This window comes from Aristolochia californica, unplaced genomic scaffold (assembly GCF_029961685.1).
Source record: "Aristolochia californica isolate CCGP_79_NKW_82.1479 unplaced genomic scaffold, dmAriCali1.0.hap1 SCAF_6, whole genome shotgun sequence".
In the NCBI taxonomy this organism is placed as follows: Eukaryota; Viridiplantae; Streptophyta; class Magnoliopsida; order Piperales; family Aristolochiaceae; genus Aristolochia; species Aristolochia californica.
In genome coordinates, this window is record NW_027182257.1 from 5,278,231 (window position 1) to 5,293,796 (window position 15,566).

At 39.4% G+C, this 15,566-nt stretch overlaps 2 protein-coding genes across 2 annotated transcripts; both read left to right on the plus strand.

Moving 5' to 3' along the window:
• Nucleotides 1–245: 245 nt before the first annotated feature.
• Nucleotides 246–3,347, plus strand: LOC137934502 (large ribosomal subunit protein bL19cz-like). Its single transcript, XM_068778882.1, has 5 exons — nt 246–444; nt 518–856; nt 942–1,028; nt 1,203–1,336; nt 3,014–3,347. Exons 1-5 carry the CDS (start codon nt 421–423, stop codon nt 3,120–3,122), a joined length of 693 nt encoding a protein of 230 aa, XP_068634983.1. The 5' UTR covers nt 246–420; the 3' UTR covers nt 3,123–3,347.
• Nucleotides 3,348–11,519: 8,172 nt separating this feature from the next.
• LOC137934933 (heat shock 70 kDa protein 15-like) lies at nt 11,520–14,638 on the plus strand. The gene is made up of 2 exons (XM_068779527.1): nt 11,520–12,057; nt 12,123–14,638. Exon 2 carries the CDS (start codon nt 12,805–12,807, stop codon nt 13,375–13,377), a length of 573 nt encoding a protein of 190 aa, XP_068635628.1. The 5' UTR covers nt 11,520–12,057; nt 12,123–12,804; the 3' UTR covers nt 13,378–14,638.
• The last annotated feature ends 928 nt before the right edge of the window (nt 14,639–15,566 follow it).

Here is a 15,566-nt window from a genome sequence, read left to right on the forward strand (position 1 = left end):
ATTTCTTCTTATTTTTATAAAAAAATAATAATAATAATATTATAAACAGCACCCCGATTATCGAGTATCAACTCCAGGAACTCTAAAAAATAATCAATTTCATTGGGAAATGATCAGAATCTCTAAAAAGAGCTTTGGTCTGGAGTTACCTTGTTAAAAAGTGATGGCGAACTTAACCAGGTAATTTAAATCGCGAGCCCATGAATTATGGCACTCTTTTTGTAATTAACCCTTTCCTGGCTGACCCCTTTTTCCCCTTCGGATAGTCTTCCCAAATCCCCAATCCTTCTCTTCCAGTTCAGATAAGGCTCTGCGGACTGTGTGCCTCAGTTGCCTCTCTCATGATACTTCCTCCTCTCTCCTTCCTCTCACCGCTACATTTCTGACTAGCAATCTCGTCTCTCTCAACTCCTCAACATAATGTGTTCCAAAATACTACCTCAGGTATCTGCATATTTCACACTTCTTCCTTTAATTTTCCGTTTCTTTTCTTAACAAGGTTTGTTTTGCTTTTCAGGCTCTTATTTCAATCCCGCCAGTTTCCTCTGCTTGTTCCCCCAAGCCAGGGCTTACTCATTTCTCTTCTCTCCCACCATCTTTCAGTTTGAGTCGAACTTCGCTGTCTGGGGTTGGTATAAATCGATTCATCTCTGCGGTCACACCCCTCGCAGTGCCCCGGGTCAGACAACCCTTCATTGTACAAGCCGATTCGGAGTCGGTGGCAGAAACAGCCGAAGCATTGGATAGTGAGGAAGAAGCTGAGAATGCTGAGGAGGTTACTGAGTCGGAAACTGTCGAGGCGGAGGAGGAGAAGCCTCCGAGAAAGCCTATAGTCAAGCTTGGAGACATCATGGGGGTAAATCATATCTCCGCCTTTGTAGTTTAATGCCCCTTCCCTATGTTCACTGCGAATTCATGTCCTTTCATCTATCTTGAATTAGATTTTGAACAAACGAGCTATTGAGGCAGCAGAGAAAGAGCGGCCGGTGCCGGACATTAGGACTGGAGATGTCGTAGAAATTAAACTGGTATACTGGTTCTACCGTTTTTCGCTGTATTTCCTTTCCCCTTATATAGAAGCAACAAACGGTTAATTTCTCTTTTGTATGTCTTCTCAAAATCGTGAATATGTGAGGATTTGAAGGATTATCCATTTCACCAAATAAAGGAAAGCCTTGACTGTTCGTGCTTAAATTGTACAGGAAGTCCCCGAGAACAGGCGCAGGGCTTCAATTTACAAAGGAATCGTTATTTCAAAGCAGAATGCTGGTATTCACACTACAATTCGAATTAGAAGAATAATTGCTGGTATAGGTGTCGAGATCGTCTTCCCTCTGTAAGCATTTGCTTCCACCATAAACTTGGGTTTACCTCTTTTGAAGTTACATTTACCTCTTCATCAAAGGGAAATAGGAAATCTTTGATGTAATGCAGATGGAGCTACATTTAAGCATATACTATTAATGCACTCGTGCCTACATGGGATTCTTAGGTTGTACTAGTTTAGACAAGCTTTTGAAAAAGATGATGTGCTACATTTTAGGCAAAGATAATGACAAATATTTGTTAATTGATTCAAAGGACTATCAAGGTATATGCTCATGGTTAGTAGCATATGCCAAGATGTTATGTGCTGTACAATGCCTTACTATTTCAACAAAGCATGCTTGAATGATTTAGAAATGTTCCACGGTGCTCTCTTCCCGCTTGTACGTACATCAGTTTTTTTCTAATTAAATGCTAGTTTACTGTCATATTTTGGCTTTGATTGTGGTCTCAGAGTAAGTAAGATAAGCTTTGTTGCAAGCAGTGCATCCACTCCTTTCTTGATAAAATCTCTTTCTCAGAGTAAGCAAGATAGGCTTGGTTGCAAGCAGTGCATCCACTCCTTTCTTGATGAAATCTCTTTCTCATTAAATCCCAGAAACAACATAAGCAAGATAGAAGAAGGCACTGTCTACTATTACACTCATAAAGGCTTAGGCTGATTTGCTCTAGCCAAGCTTTTTCTATTTTTATAATTTACATAAAATAGGAAACTCCTACTTAACTAAGACTCTTAACTCTAGAGATTACATCAAATAGAAAATTAGATCCGGAAACCAAGACTCACACCCTTTTTACTTAAGACTCCTTTTTTGACTAAATGTTCTGACATTTTGTTATAACATTCCTGGTAAGCTGGCCGCCCCCTTCCCTTTTTCTTGCTTGCATTCAAGTGTCCTCTAATTTTGAACCCCCTAGCTTCTCCTTGCAAGGCCGACGTGCGTATGGTACAAAAATTATGAATTTTATCAGATCATGTGCCTGGCACTTGAAGACATTCATGTGACACCTTGAGTTGAATCACTGAAATCTACATCAGTTTCTACAGGATTCCGTTTTATCTGAACTGGCTCTAATTGGAATTGTTTTTAGACTCAATGTGTGAGGGTTCTGAAGCATATTCCCTAATCCATATTAGTTCTTTCTTTATTCAGGCAAATTGATGACTTTACCACATCTTATTTCTCTCTGCATTATGTAAAATGAAATTTGAGGTGACTTTCTTCTTGCATTAGCTTTTTGTGATATTATGATATTCATAATATACATTCGTAAATACTCAATGTGCAAGATTGTAGTTTAGGTTGTAGTGTTTTACATGTATTTGGTGAAGTCTGTGATATACTTCAATTCGCTCCGAGTGGCACTATATCTCTGAGATTTTCACTGTGATGAAACTGTAAAAAATAAAAAAAGATTGTTGATTCATCATTTCAAATTTTAGAGCTCCTCTTTGTGCCTTGTCAGAAGTATAGATGTTTAATATCTGTAAATGTTGCTGCTCTGACTTACATTGGGTTTATTAAAATATTTACAGAAGCATGGACAATCTTGAAAAGCTGGGTTGTGTGGTGGATGAACTAGTTTTGAGTTTTCAGTGCATGTTCTGTTTGGAGATTCCTCTTCAATGGAAGAAAAGATGATTGAAACTTGATATGGATCATAAGTGCATCTGTTTCTGTTTCAGGTACTCACCTAACATTAAGGAGATAAAAGTTGTTGGACACAGGAAAGTTAGGAGGGCGCGGCTGTACTATTTGAGGGACAAGCTCCCTAGGCTTTCCACCTTCAAGTAACTGGGTTTCCCGGTGGCAATGATTTTATTAGCTTGACCAGCGAAGTATGGCAATTCAGCCAAACTGGACTTTTCTTCCTTCCCCTCATCCTGTACACAAATGAGGGAGTCTCTTCTAAGGGGCCACTCGGATTATTTTTTCCTTATACTTTAAATGTTAAGATTGTAGGACCCGAACTCATTTTAGTTCTCATGGTCATTTGATTTCCATACTAGTTGAGCTTAAGATTATATGTTATCATTAGCCACTATTGAGTCAAAGAAAAATTGGGTTAGTTTCCAACTCGATGGAAACTTAGTTAATATGATTTAGAAATAACAAAAGTTGTTATTAATGGAGATGCACATATGGGTCTCCTATGGGTGATCTTGATTTGTTCTAAGCATTAATTGGAACGTTTTGTTGTACACAAGCCTTGAAAGAATTAATAGATGTACTTGAATATTCCATATTGAGTATAACCTGCCTCTAAATGTATATTAGTTATATTCACATTCTTTGTTGAATTTAAGATCTTATGACAAGGTCCTCGACCAAGGTAGTGAAAAAGGAGAGCGAGAAAAGGAAAAAAAGAAAAAACAAGAGAGATGAAAAAAGAGAGTTTGGAAGATGAGACAATTCTAAATGCGCATTTGGGAGAAGAGAAATGAGACTTACTGATCTACCCCATGCCTAAAACTTCTATTTGTAGTTGTGGAAGAAAGTTTACAATGACTATAATGCTTACAAACTTTGAAAAGAAAAAAACATAAGTAAACATATATCTTTTTAGATAATTACACTCTTGTGCCTTCTTGAAGACCTTTAAATTACTTTTTTTGCCACCTCCTTGACGTGGGAAAGGTAATTGCATTGATGCCACTTCGAGGTGTCTTCCAATATTCTTGATTTTGAGTGTGACAACTCTTGAATCAAGTAGATATTTGGTAAGATTTACACTTGGTCCAATGAAGGTGACACTTGGTGATTTTCTTTGATAAATAGTGAGCTACCCGAAACTCTCTAGTTTGTTACCTACAAACATTCGGAGCAAATTCACTTGGCAAATCTATACAGGGAGTCGTTTTACATTGTTCAATCTAAAATACGTTGATTTCAAATTGTAGAAAATATTCCTAATTTGGCTAAATTAATGAAAATAAATTAAAGTCAATGCAGTCCAAGGTCTCAACTAAGAATTTATTACTATTGAAATGTTAGAAATCATTGCATTAATGAAGTTCTTTCACGTTAGTAAATCTTAGGTTAAGTTATGGTTTATATGTGATTGAAGTTTTAATTCATAAAATGTTTCTTTCTTGATGCTTATGAAATTCAAGGTATAACTGGCTCAAGCCCATGAGCTACCTCATCATCTTATTCAAGAGATACATACACTTAAGTTAGTATATTTATACTTAGGTAACATATGTGATGCTATAAAAATTTTAAGAGCTACATAGACTGGCAAATTACGAGCTACTTAGACTTAGCTAACATAAGTGATGCCATTGTTACGATATCCTGCATTGTATTTTAGATAGAATTTTTTATTATAATTGTTGTACAATTTGGGTTATGTACATAGGGTATTTAGATTAGGCTTAATGGGCTGGGGGCATTGTATTGGGCCCATGGGCCAGTTTGTAATAACCTCTCCAACTTAAGCTTAAATAGCTAATGAAAGGAGAGGAAGGGACGAGAGCATTTCAAAATGGTTGTTCATCTTCTCCAATGTCGTCATCTTCGCCGAGAGACCAGAGAGTGCGATGCTCTCCATCTGGACTATCCCGTCAGTCCACCGCCATAAGAGCTGTAAGCTCTCGTTGTGCCGTCAGCTGCCATCCGACGCACTTCGTTCCCGTGAAGACCAAAGCGTAACCTCTGACCTTAGCTAATCCGTTGGTCTTGCTTCACTGCCGGGAATCATCGCTGACAGCCATAAATTTTTTAGCAAACTTGTACGATAATAGGGGTGTTAGTATACATTTAGAATTATGTTAGAAGATATAATCTATCATCAGTGGCATTGATATAAAAATCTCAAGATTCTTTATTTTTTCCCTCACCTTTCAAGGGCATGGATATAATTCTTACTCTTTTACAAGTATAAATAAAGCATTAAGGAGATTAGGGATCATCTCATTACCCTAATCCTCACTTTCTCCAACTTGTTCTTCTCTCCCTAATCAGCCTTCTCTCTTTTCTAGTTTAAGTTATGATTTAAGATCTTTAATTTATGATAAGGAAATAATCTCATAATAAGGAAAGCTTATGAAAGATTCCTTCATGTGTGCATGTGAGGCATATGCGTAAGGAGGAAAGTTTTCTTCTTGAGATAGATCTGATTTTTAGACAAGATTTGGGTGCTGAAATTTGATATCTTTCTACTTATTGAGATTTTATATGAACTAAACATGGAAATCTTGCAAGTTTAGCACATGATCATATTTTGATTGCCAAATTGAGTCCTTGCATGCAGACGTGAAACCAGATTTACTCTACTCATACACATAAGCTGATGTGAGAGTCTCATAAGACATTTACTTTTGATCTCTTATATGTTTTTAAGAGTGCTGCTATTCTTGGTTGATTGATTAACAAGATGATTCAAGGCTGAAGATTTATGTTTAAACATAGCTGGAAAGTGTGATTTACTCAAAATTACTACCATTCCCTTAAGGGGTTATCGAATTATTTGAGTTGTTGTCAATTGGTCAAACGGTTTCTTATCACCAAAGACCTCTCAGGACACTTGACTAAACTACCCCAACCTATGGATGAAGAAGATAGTTATTACTAAAAATGGCTTAAAGAAGATAAACTTGTCATTAGTCGGTTGATCAATAGTATGAAAGAAAATGTTGCAAATAATGTTACTCATCTAGAGATGTAAAACAGATATGAGATACTTGTGCAAAGTTCTATTTCAGCATTAATAGTTCACAGAAATTATACGATGTGTTTCAAACAATGTATAATACCAAACATGGGGAGAAATTGCATGATTATCTGGCTCGATTTAGAGGATTATTTCAAGAATGGAAAATTTCTCAGACTTACTCTACCGATATTTTGGTCCAAGAGAAACAACGAGAAGCATTGGTGACCTCTATTTGTCTTGCTAATATTGAACCATATCTAGAGGTAGCTAAAATTTAGCTTCTTAGTTCCACTGCTCTTCCCTCCTATGATTAGATATGTGCTACATTCTTATGGATATTGAATTCATCTTTCACATCCCATGCTGAGATATCATCTGCCATGTACTCTAATAATAGGGGTACAAGTTCAAATAATAGGGGACGAGGAAGAAACTCTAGAGGTGGCCAAGGAAGAGGTGGTAGGGCTGATCAAAGCTCTTCAAGAATTAATAACTGGGTACGTTCTTATTGTGGGGGTATAAATCATCTAGCCAAAACATGTTGAAAACTCCATGGAAAACCTGTTGAAAACTCCATGGAAAACCTGTCTAGGCAGTTGCTAATCAAGCATCAGCAAATAATTGGGACAAAAGTGAAGAAAAAATTGAGTCATAGAAGGGAAAAAAGATTGTACTAGAAGATGACTTTGAGTTACTACAAAGGTTTAAAAATATGATGGTCTCCACATCCAAAGCTTCTTCTAACACTATTGCTGCTACCATTGTATCAGGTATAACTTATGCCTTTTCCTCTTCATCTTGCATCATTAATTCGAGGGCCTCTGAGTGTTTGACATGTAATATAAGTCTTTTATACTCTTTATCTCCATGCTAAAGTGATAAAGTTTATTTCCATAGCAAATGGATCCCAAACTAAGGTCCAAGGAATGGGATCCACCTCTATTACACCGACACTTCATCTTCATGATGTCCTTTTTGTTCCTCAGTTTTCGTTAAATCTTTTATCAGTGAGTCAATTAACTAAGAAATTTAACTATTCCATTACCTTTTTTTCATTCTTATTGTATTTTTAGGATCTGGACATGAAACAGGTCATTGGTGGAAGCCATGAGAAAGGGGGCCTTTACTATTTAAATTTTCCTATAGTCATTGCCGCTACAACTTCCCAAAAGGAGGCACTCCAATGGCACAATAGATTAGGACCCCTGTCTCTATCATCCCTCAAACATATGTTTCCTTCCTTGCAATCTCTTTCTCAATTGAATTGTGAAGAGTGTCAATTGAGCTAACACCAAAGGACCACTTACTCTCCACGAGTTGAACCAAAATGTGTTACTCCCTTTTCTTTAGTTCACACAAAAGTATGGGGACCATTGAATGTCTCCAATGTTTCTGATGTCAAGTACTTTATTTCCTTTGTTGATGATTGTTGACTTTCAGGACTCCATGGATTACATCATGGAGAAAGAAGAGGAACACACGTTGGGAGAAAAAGAAGAGGAAGAATGAGGTCAGGGACTCATGTCCAAACCCTCCCCCTTAATCTCTATTTATAACTGATACAAGTATAATATTATAATTATGCCTTTCACCCTAGTAAAAGTGAAGAAGAGACATGAAACATAAACTAATTATATCAATGAACCTAATTACATCATATCTTCCAACTCTCTCCCTCAAGCTGGGAGGTAATTACAATGATCATAGCTTGAAAAAAATAACATAGACTTAGTAATAAGCTCCTCCATCATGGTGTCCCAAAGATAAGTGTGACATCGGGCACAAACTATCAAAGGGTAGAAATGGGTCATAAGTTGAAACCAACCTCAAATGATTTTGAACAAATATAGTGATAATAATCACTAAAGTGGGTAATACCTGTCATACACAAGATAAAGATAAAAACCCAAGGGTACCAATAAAAACACCCATATATATAGAAGGAGTTAGGAATTAGATGCCCTAATTCCAAACTAACGAGAGCAATAATAATAATCGTTGAAGAAAGAAAAACAAACAAAAGAACAAACAAGATTTATACAAGTTCACCTCAAGGTGAGACTACGTGTTGTCTCCTGCTGTTGCAATAATCCACTATAAAGATGAAATAGTTTACAAGAGAGATCACACACACTTACATGTGTTATTTTTTCTCTAACCTCTCAAGACCGCAACTAATGTTCCTCGGATGATAAAACCTTAATAGCGGCAGCCCAAATATAAAGAGGAAACTAGGGCAACAGTAATATAAGAGTAAAATTTTCAAACTGCCCTTAATAAAACAACAACTGATATATCATGGACCGGCGGGGCGCCGCTCCCACACCCCTGGGAGGGGGGCTTCCCGCCCCCTTCCAACCCCCATGACAACCTTACCATGAAAGTTGATCTGCGTACCAACTCAGCGTAGGGAGTTGATTAGGCTCCACAACTTAACAATCTCCTACTTGGAGACTAATCTATCATCAATACCTCCTCTGCAGTAGCAATAAATTCTCAATCATCAGAGAGAAGTTCAACTGAAGTTGCACACAACTTCAGTTTTTCAATCGTAACAATCTTTGTCAACATATGAGCTAGATTTTGACTTCCTTTCTCAAGTGATAAGATTCCATCCTCCAGAGCTGATATGATGAAGTGGTAACACACCTATATATGCTTTGTTCTGGCATGATAAACATGATTTTTTGCTAAATGAATAGCACTTTGACTATCACAATACAACACATTCTTCCCATGCTTGAGACCTAATTCTCCCCGAAAGACTGGAACTATACCATCTCTTTGTTGGCTTCGGTCACAACAACCTAATCTGCCTCAATAGTGGAAAGAGGAACTATCTTCTGCAACTTAGAGACCCAGCTAACTGTTGTACCACACAATGTGTATACATAACCAGTGGTACTCTTCTTGCCATCAATGTCTCTAGCCATGTCATCATCTACATAACTCTGTAATCCCAAATCTGACTTTCTGAAACATAAGGTTGAGTCTGCAGTCCTCTCAAATACCTGAGAATCCACTTCACTACTTCCCAATGTTGTTTACCCAGATTACTCATACATCTGCTCACAACTCCCACTACATGAGCTATGTCTGGTCTAGTGCATACCATGGCATACATGAGACTGCCAATAGTAGAAGCATAAAGCATATTGGCCGTGTTGGCTCCCTCCTGCTCTTTAGAAGTTGACTTCTCCTTAGATAGCCTAAAGCGACTAGCCAAAGGAGTACTCATTTGTTACAAGGTAGGATCCACCATGATCACATGAGGTGGCATGATGAGTCATCATATGAGCTGGAGTCCTTATCACATGAGTTGGAAGATAGATTTGGCAATCTTTTTTTGTTAGTGTAATAGATTTATCTTCCCTTGATTTATGTAGATTTGGATAATTATGATTGATATAATTATAGATATTAGGGATCCTATCTTATCTCTTAATATGTAATTTAAATAGTATAAATAGGGGTCTTGATTGATGGATTCAATCAAACTCTCCACTTCTCAACTCGTGAAGAATCTCTCTCTAGCCTAAACTTTTTTTCTCTCTTTTCTTTTCTCTCCTCTCTTCCCGGGCTCTCTCTCTCTCTCTCTCTCTCTCTCTCTCTCTCTCTCTCTCTTTGCTCTTTGTCTTCTCCCTCTCACATCTTGCTCCAAGTTTCAATCATGGGGTCCTAAATTTAACATGGTATCAGAGCATCAAATTTAGGATCCCTACGTCAAAATAATGCTTTAAGAAGTTATGATCAAAGCTATTCATAGAAGGCTCTTTGTGAAGCAAGATTGAAGCTGGTGAGATAAGTTTTTCATTCTTGTTATTATTACTTCATGATCTTAGTTTTTGGATGTTGAATTTAGGATCCATTTTCCAATATTCCGAGCAAGGGAAGAGAGAAAGAAAAAAGGAGTGTTGGAAGATAGGGCCCAAGCTCACACAACCAAGGAAGGCTCACATATCCAAGTGTATTAGAAGATCGACCCAAGCCCATAAGACCAAGGAAGACCCATGGATCCAAGAGATATAGAAGACGGGCTCAAAGCCCATAGATCAAGGAGAAGGCCCATATGCCCACATACATTGATGGCAGGAAGGTAAAGAAAGGGTCATCTCATAGAGATGACATTAATATAATTAAGTTAAAGTTCCAGGGTTAAAACCCTAAACCCTAAGTTCAGAGGTATTATAGTAATAATATAGTTTCATAAATCTATAAATAGAGCTTAAGGGGGAGGGTTAAGTATAATCAATTCCATAACCCTTCTTCCACCTGTTTTCTCCCAATGGGTTTCTTTCCCTTTTTCTCCATGAGCTAAATTCATGGAGTCCTGAAAAATCAACAAGGAGAAAAGGGGAAGAAGGCTCTCGAGTAGAGAGAAGAAGAGAAGAGGAACAAGGTGTGCGCCAAGCAAAGAGAGAGAGATTTACTCAAGTGAGAATTGTAGAACTTGATTAATTCCGAATTACAACACCTCTATTTATAGTAGAGGAAGTGATAGAGTCCTTATACAATTAACATTTAAATCTCCTAATTACATTTCAACTCTAACACTCTAAGATAAGTCTATCATGAAAGGATAACACAATCTAATAGAGTTCTAATATAAGTTGAACTATAACTCTTCTTTAAGAACGTGGACATAAGGGAGGAGGCCAGCTCATGGCCTTATCCTTGTGGGTCCCACGTGATCTTCCAGCTCATATTGATAAGATTCCAGCTCGTGGTATCTTTGTGGGTCTCACTTGATCTTAAAGTCTTCTATCTCATTTCAGCTTGTGTTTCTTATCTTCTTAACTCGTGTTAGCTTGGGTGAAGACTTTTCTTGACATCCCACGTCCTCATTGTGGGTTCCACCAGCTCGTACCCCATGGTGGGTCCTACATTGTAACACTCCCCCTCAAGTTGGAGGTAAGAAAACATAGTGTTATGCACGCAATAATATTATTATTTTTATTTTTTTCTTTAATTTACTTTATTTTATTTCAGTTTTAGGCCACATGGGTATTTTTGGAATATTTCATTTATAGGGGTATTTTTGTAATATTTTATCTTGAACCCTATTTAAGGGGTAAGAGTAATAAGAAAGGCAAACATTGATTATTAGGTTAAATAAGGTTTTGAGTTCTACTCAATGAGTTCAGGGGTGTGCATTCTCCTTAACGAACCTAGGATTTTCAAGCTTTCTTTTGGCTTGATCTTTGTCTTTCCTCTCCATGTCTTCCTACGATTCCACGTGGTCTCCCTACAATAACTCGTGGTAGATCCGGGACCGTAATAACTGGTATCAGAGCGGGAACACAATGGGTTATTCTCTATCCCAAGAAGAAATTATTATTCTGCATAAGGTACGGGAATTCAATGGAAAAAGTATGCAAAGAAATAGGAGAAATATGCTCATGGTATGAATGGTATAAATCTTCCACATGGTACGAATCTTCTATTAAACGTTTGGCATGGGAGCCACGCGCAGAAAATATCATACGACCTAAAATCTCCGAGCAAGACGTACACACAAGAGAAAAACAGCAGAATTTGTCTCGGACGAGAAAACAGGTCACAGGCCAGAAAAATTAAAAGTTTCGTCATGTTTACCAACCAAAATCCCTACGGAAGATTTGGGTGCGACCTGAAATCTAGACGGGCAGAAAGGCCATGCTTCAGAAAATCTCAAGATTTTCGTGCAAGGAAATCGAAAGCCGAACAACGGCGATGAAGATTTGGGGAAATCAGAGGGGTACGCTGCCAAAATCCTGTTTGTAAGGGTTGATTTGGGTTCGACCTCAAAAAATCACTCCTCCAGGCTAGCAGAATGTCTTCCAGAACAGTAGACGGAAAAATCCAGCTTTGACTCTGTCTCGGCGAATCAGTTCGGCCGTTCCTCCACTATCTCGGAAAATATACAAGTAGCGAAGCCACAAAGGGCTGCTATCCATCACCGAAAACTGAGGAAGAGGCTCCATCGGCACCGTTGGAAACAACTTCGGTGGGATTTGGCTTCCGACCGATAGCTATTACACTCATTCTACCTCTCGGTAGACCAACGGGAACTCATTTTCCACAGATGTTGGGGTAAGTTTCTGCGACCTACTAAATTCATTCAATCTGATGGGAATATGGGGAAAATAATTGTACAGGGAAATTGTTCTTCCATCTTTCGGGAATTTTCAACGGGCTGCTGTTCGCCGTCGGGGAAAGGGAAGGTTGGAAATGACGTGATTGAAATTCCTTCTCATTTCAGACAAGAAGCAGAGAAACAGTGCACATTGCATGGAATTCCGACTGGTGTGTATGAATTCCGAGAGGGAATTTTTCTGGGGATGCCGGGAATGATAGCAATTTTTTTTGTTTCTCTGTTTCGTGAAACAGAGAAACAATACCCAATTGATGGAATTCGGGCTTGTGTGTATAAATGCCGCTATGGAAATTTTTTGGGAATTCTAAGAAGTTTAAAGAAATTTATTCTGGTGATATGTTTTTCTGTTGACGTGCACAGTACCTGTGCGTATGTTCGTGGCCCAATTGATAAGGTGGGGCTGTTTAATTTTTCTATTGACCAGACCTCCAACAGTGTGCATGTTCCTTATCTGTATCTGCTTAATGGGATGCTCCTGCATGATAAACAAGTTAAATTTTAGAAGGCAGCAGATATTGCTCTAGCGGTGGAGAGGGTTAAGGGCCCTCTTGAAAAGTCCTTGTTGGAAGCTGGACGTACTGCTGGAAACATTAATTCTGTTGTAAGTAGTAGGAGCAGGATCTCATATTCCAGCGATTATTAGGATAATAGCCAAGTTTTTTGGAAAGGAGCCAAGGCGTACTATGCATGCTAGTGAGTGTGTTGCCCGAGGGTGTGCACTTCAATGGGATATTCTTAGTCCAACTTTTAAAGTCAGAGACGTTCAGGTCAATGAGAGTTTCTCGTATTCAATTGCTCTGTTCTGGAAAGGTTCTGGCCCTGATTCACAAAATGGCACTGGAGACAATGTGCAGAGCACTGTTGTATTTCCAGCCGCAGGTGGAAATGAAAATGATGTAAATATGCATGATGCTCGAGTTGCTGCCATGGGTGGAGCAGAAAATGGTGTTCCTGACCCTAGAGACAAGCCTGTTCAGATGGAAACTGAGACTAAGGTGGAAACCCAAAAAACAAAGGTGAAGAAAACCACAATACCTGTTGCAGAGTTGGTGTATGGTGCAATGCAGCCAGGAGATGTTCAGAAAGCTGTAGAAAAGGAATGTGAGATGGCTTTGCAAGACAGAGTGACGGACACAACCAATGAAAAGAAGAATGTTGTTGAAGCTTATGTTTATGACATGAGAAACAAGCTTCATGACAAGTATCATGACTTGGTAATTGCGTCGGATAAGGAGGAAGTATCTGCACAACTCTAGCAAGTGGAAGACTGGCTGTATGCAGACGGTGAAGATGAGAACAAGGGTGTGTATGTTGCCAAGCTTGAAGAGATGGCAAAAAGCAGGTGATGAGTCCTATCACAATGTCTTGTGTCCTTCCTATCTGTGCCCCACCCATGATTTTTTCTTGGGCAGGTTGCTACACAATTACACGATACAGAAGGGTTTTGAATCTAATGTTTTTGTATCTAATGCAAAGTGGGTTGGGAAGGAGAGGAGACAGGAGGAAGCTGCTGGTTTTGCAGCCCTTGGGTCCTTCCACCAATTTTTTTGTGCTGCTGCTGTGGCACTGCAGAAACCAATGTTGTCAACAGTGCATTGCTGCAACCAGTGCTGATTATTCAGAAAGTAGTCGTAGCAATGACGTATGGCACACAATTATCTGTTGTTATGGCACAACAGATACTCCTTTGCAGGATGTAGTCTGGCCGGACAGGGACAACAACAAAAATAATGTCGGTTCTTACAGCATGTATCATTAGTGGAGCTCTTGAAACCAAGATAACGCTGCTATCTCATATTGCTGCTGCTATTGCAGTGAAGATAAGGGCACCCAGTAGCAACAACAACCTGAAAAATATAATGCAGTTCAATATTGTGTACGGAGACAAAACTATGGATGGGACATGGCATTGCATAAAAATTTGATAGCTTCATTCACACCTGCCTTGGACAGTGGCCTGCAAATTGCTGCTGTGGTGGCAATGCAGCAATGGGGTCAACAGAGAAAAATAATACCGGGTCGAAGTGATGCAGATGAGCAACACCTGGAATATGTAGACAAAAATGGAAATGAATCACAGGGTGCATCTATAGCTGATGAGACTCAGGGACATGCTGCAGTGATTACTGCTGTCCAGTTCGATGAACACCAGTGGGAAACAACACACCTAATCGGTCCATATTTAGGCAAGCGGTATGGCAATGTTTATGGGTAGAGAGGAAGTTCCACTCCATTGAGTTCTTTACACCCAGCAAAGGCTCTCTTAACCCAGTTGAGTGCTGTGGCAGTCCAGCATACACTGCTACCAGCCAGCCAAGCACATAAGGTTGCTGTGGCAGTCTAGCATACACTGCAACCAGCCAGCCCAACAAACAAGGCTGCTGTGACAGTCCAACTTACACTGCTGCTAGCCAGCCCAACTGAGGTGCTTCTTGAGGATGTAGAGGGCTATTGGCATGCAATCGATGCACTAACCCAGAGTGCTGGACACGGGCAGTATCATTATAGTGATGCTGAATCTACTACTTATGCTTTGGGTGGGTGGGTGGCTTGGGGGGGGGGGGGGGGGGGGGGGGGGGCACTTGAACCACTTACAGGAACTCTTATATTAGCAGGTGCTACAGTGGATCAATCTGTGATTGGCATAGTGAATTTTTTCTACTACTGGTCTGGATTTGAAACGTCAAAGGTGAATTCCATGCTTAGTTCTGTTAAGAAGATGGAAGTTATATTGCCACGGGAAATCAATGAATCTTATAGGGGCTTCAGTCTCGGTTGTACTCCTTTATTGGTCTCATTGACCTCTCGCATGGTGAATAGTGTGGGCAGTACAACCTTGGAATTGGGGGACCGACGTGAGGGGCAGTTTCTCACCAGTCCAGGGCTGATGGAGGGCTGAGATGGTGCTTGGAGAGATGTAGCGACATTCGGCACGCATCCCTACATTCACCCATAAAAAAAGGGGGAATGCTCCGGTTTTGGGCATCCAGAGGGCGGACATAGCTACCGCGGATGCTACGTGGGAACAGGTGGTGACGTCGGCAGACAGACCCTACCTTCGAGCTTGAGGACAAACTCTTTCTCCGGGGGGGGTAATGTTATGCACGTAATAAAATTATTATTTTTATTAATTTATTTTATTTTATTTCAATTTTAGGCTACAGGGGCATTTTTGGAATATTTCATTTATAGGGGTATTTTTGTAATATTTTATCTTAAACCCTAAAAGGGTGAACCCTATTTAAGGGGTAAGAGTAATGAGAAAGGCAAACATTGATTATTAGGTTAAACATGGGTTTGAATTCTCCTCAACGAGCTCAGGGGTGTGCGTTCTCCTTAACGAACCTAGGGTTTTCAATGTTCCCTTTGGTTTGATCTCCGTCTTCGTCTTCCTCTCCATGCCTTCCTACGATTCCACGTGGTCTCCCTACAATAACCCATGGCA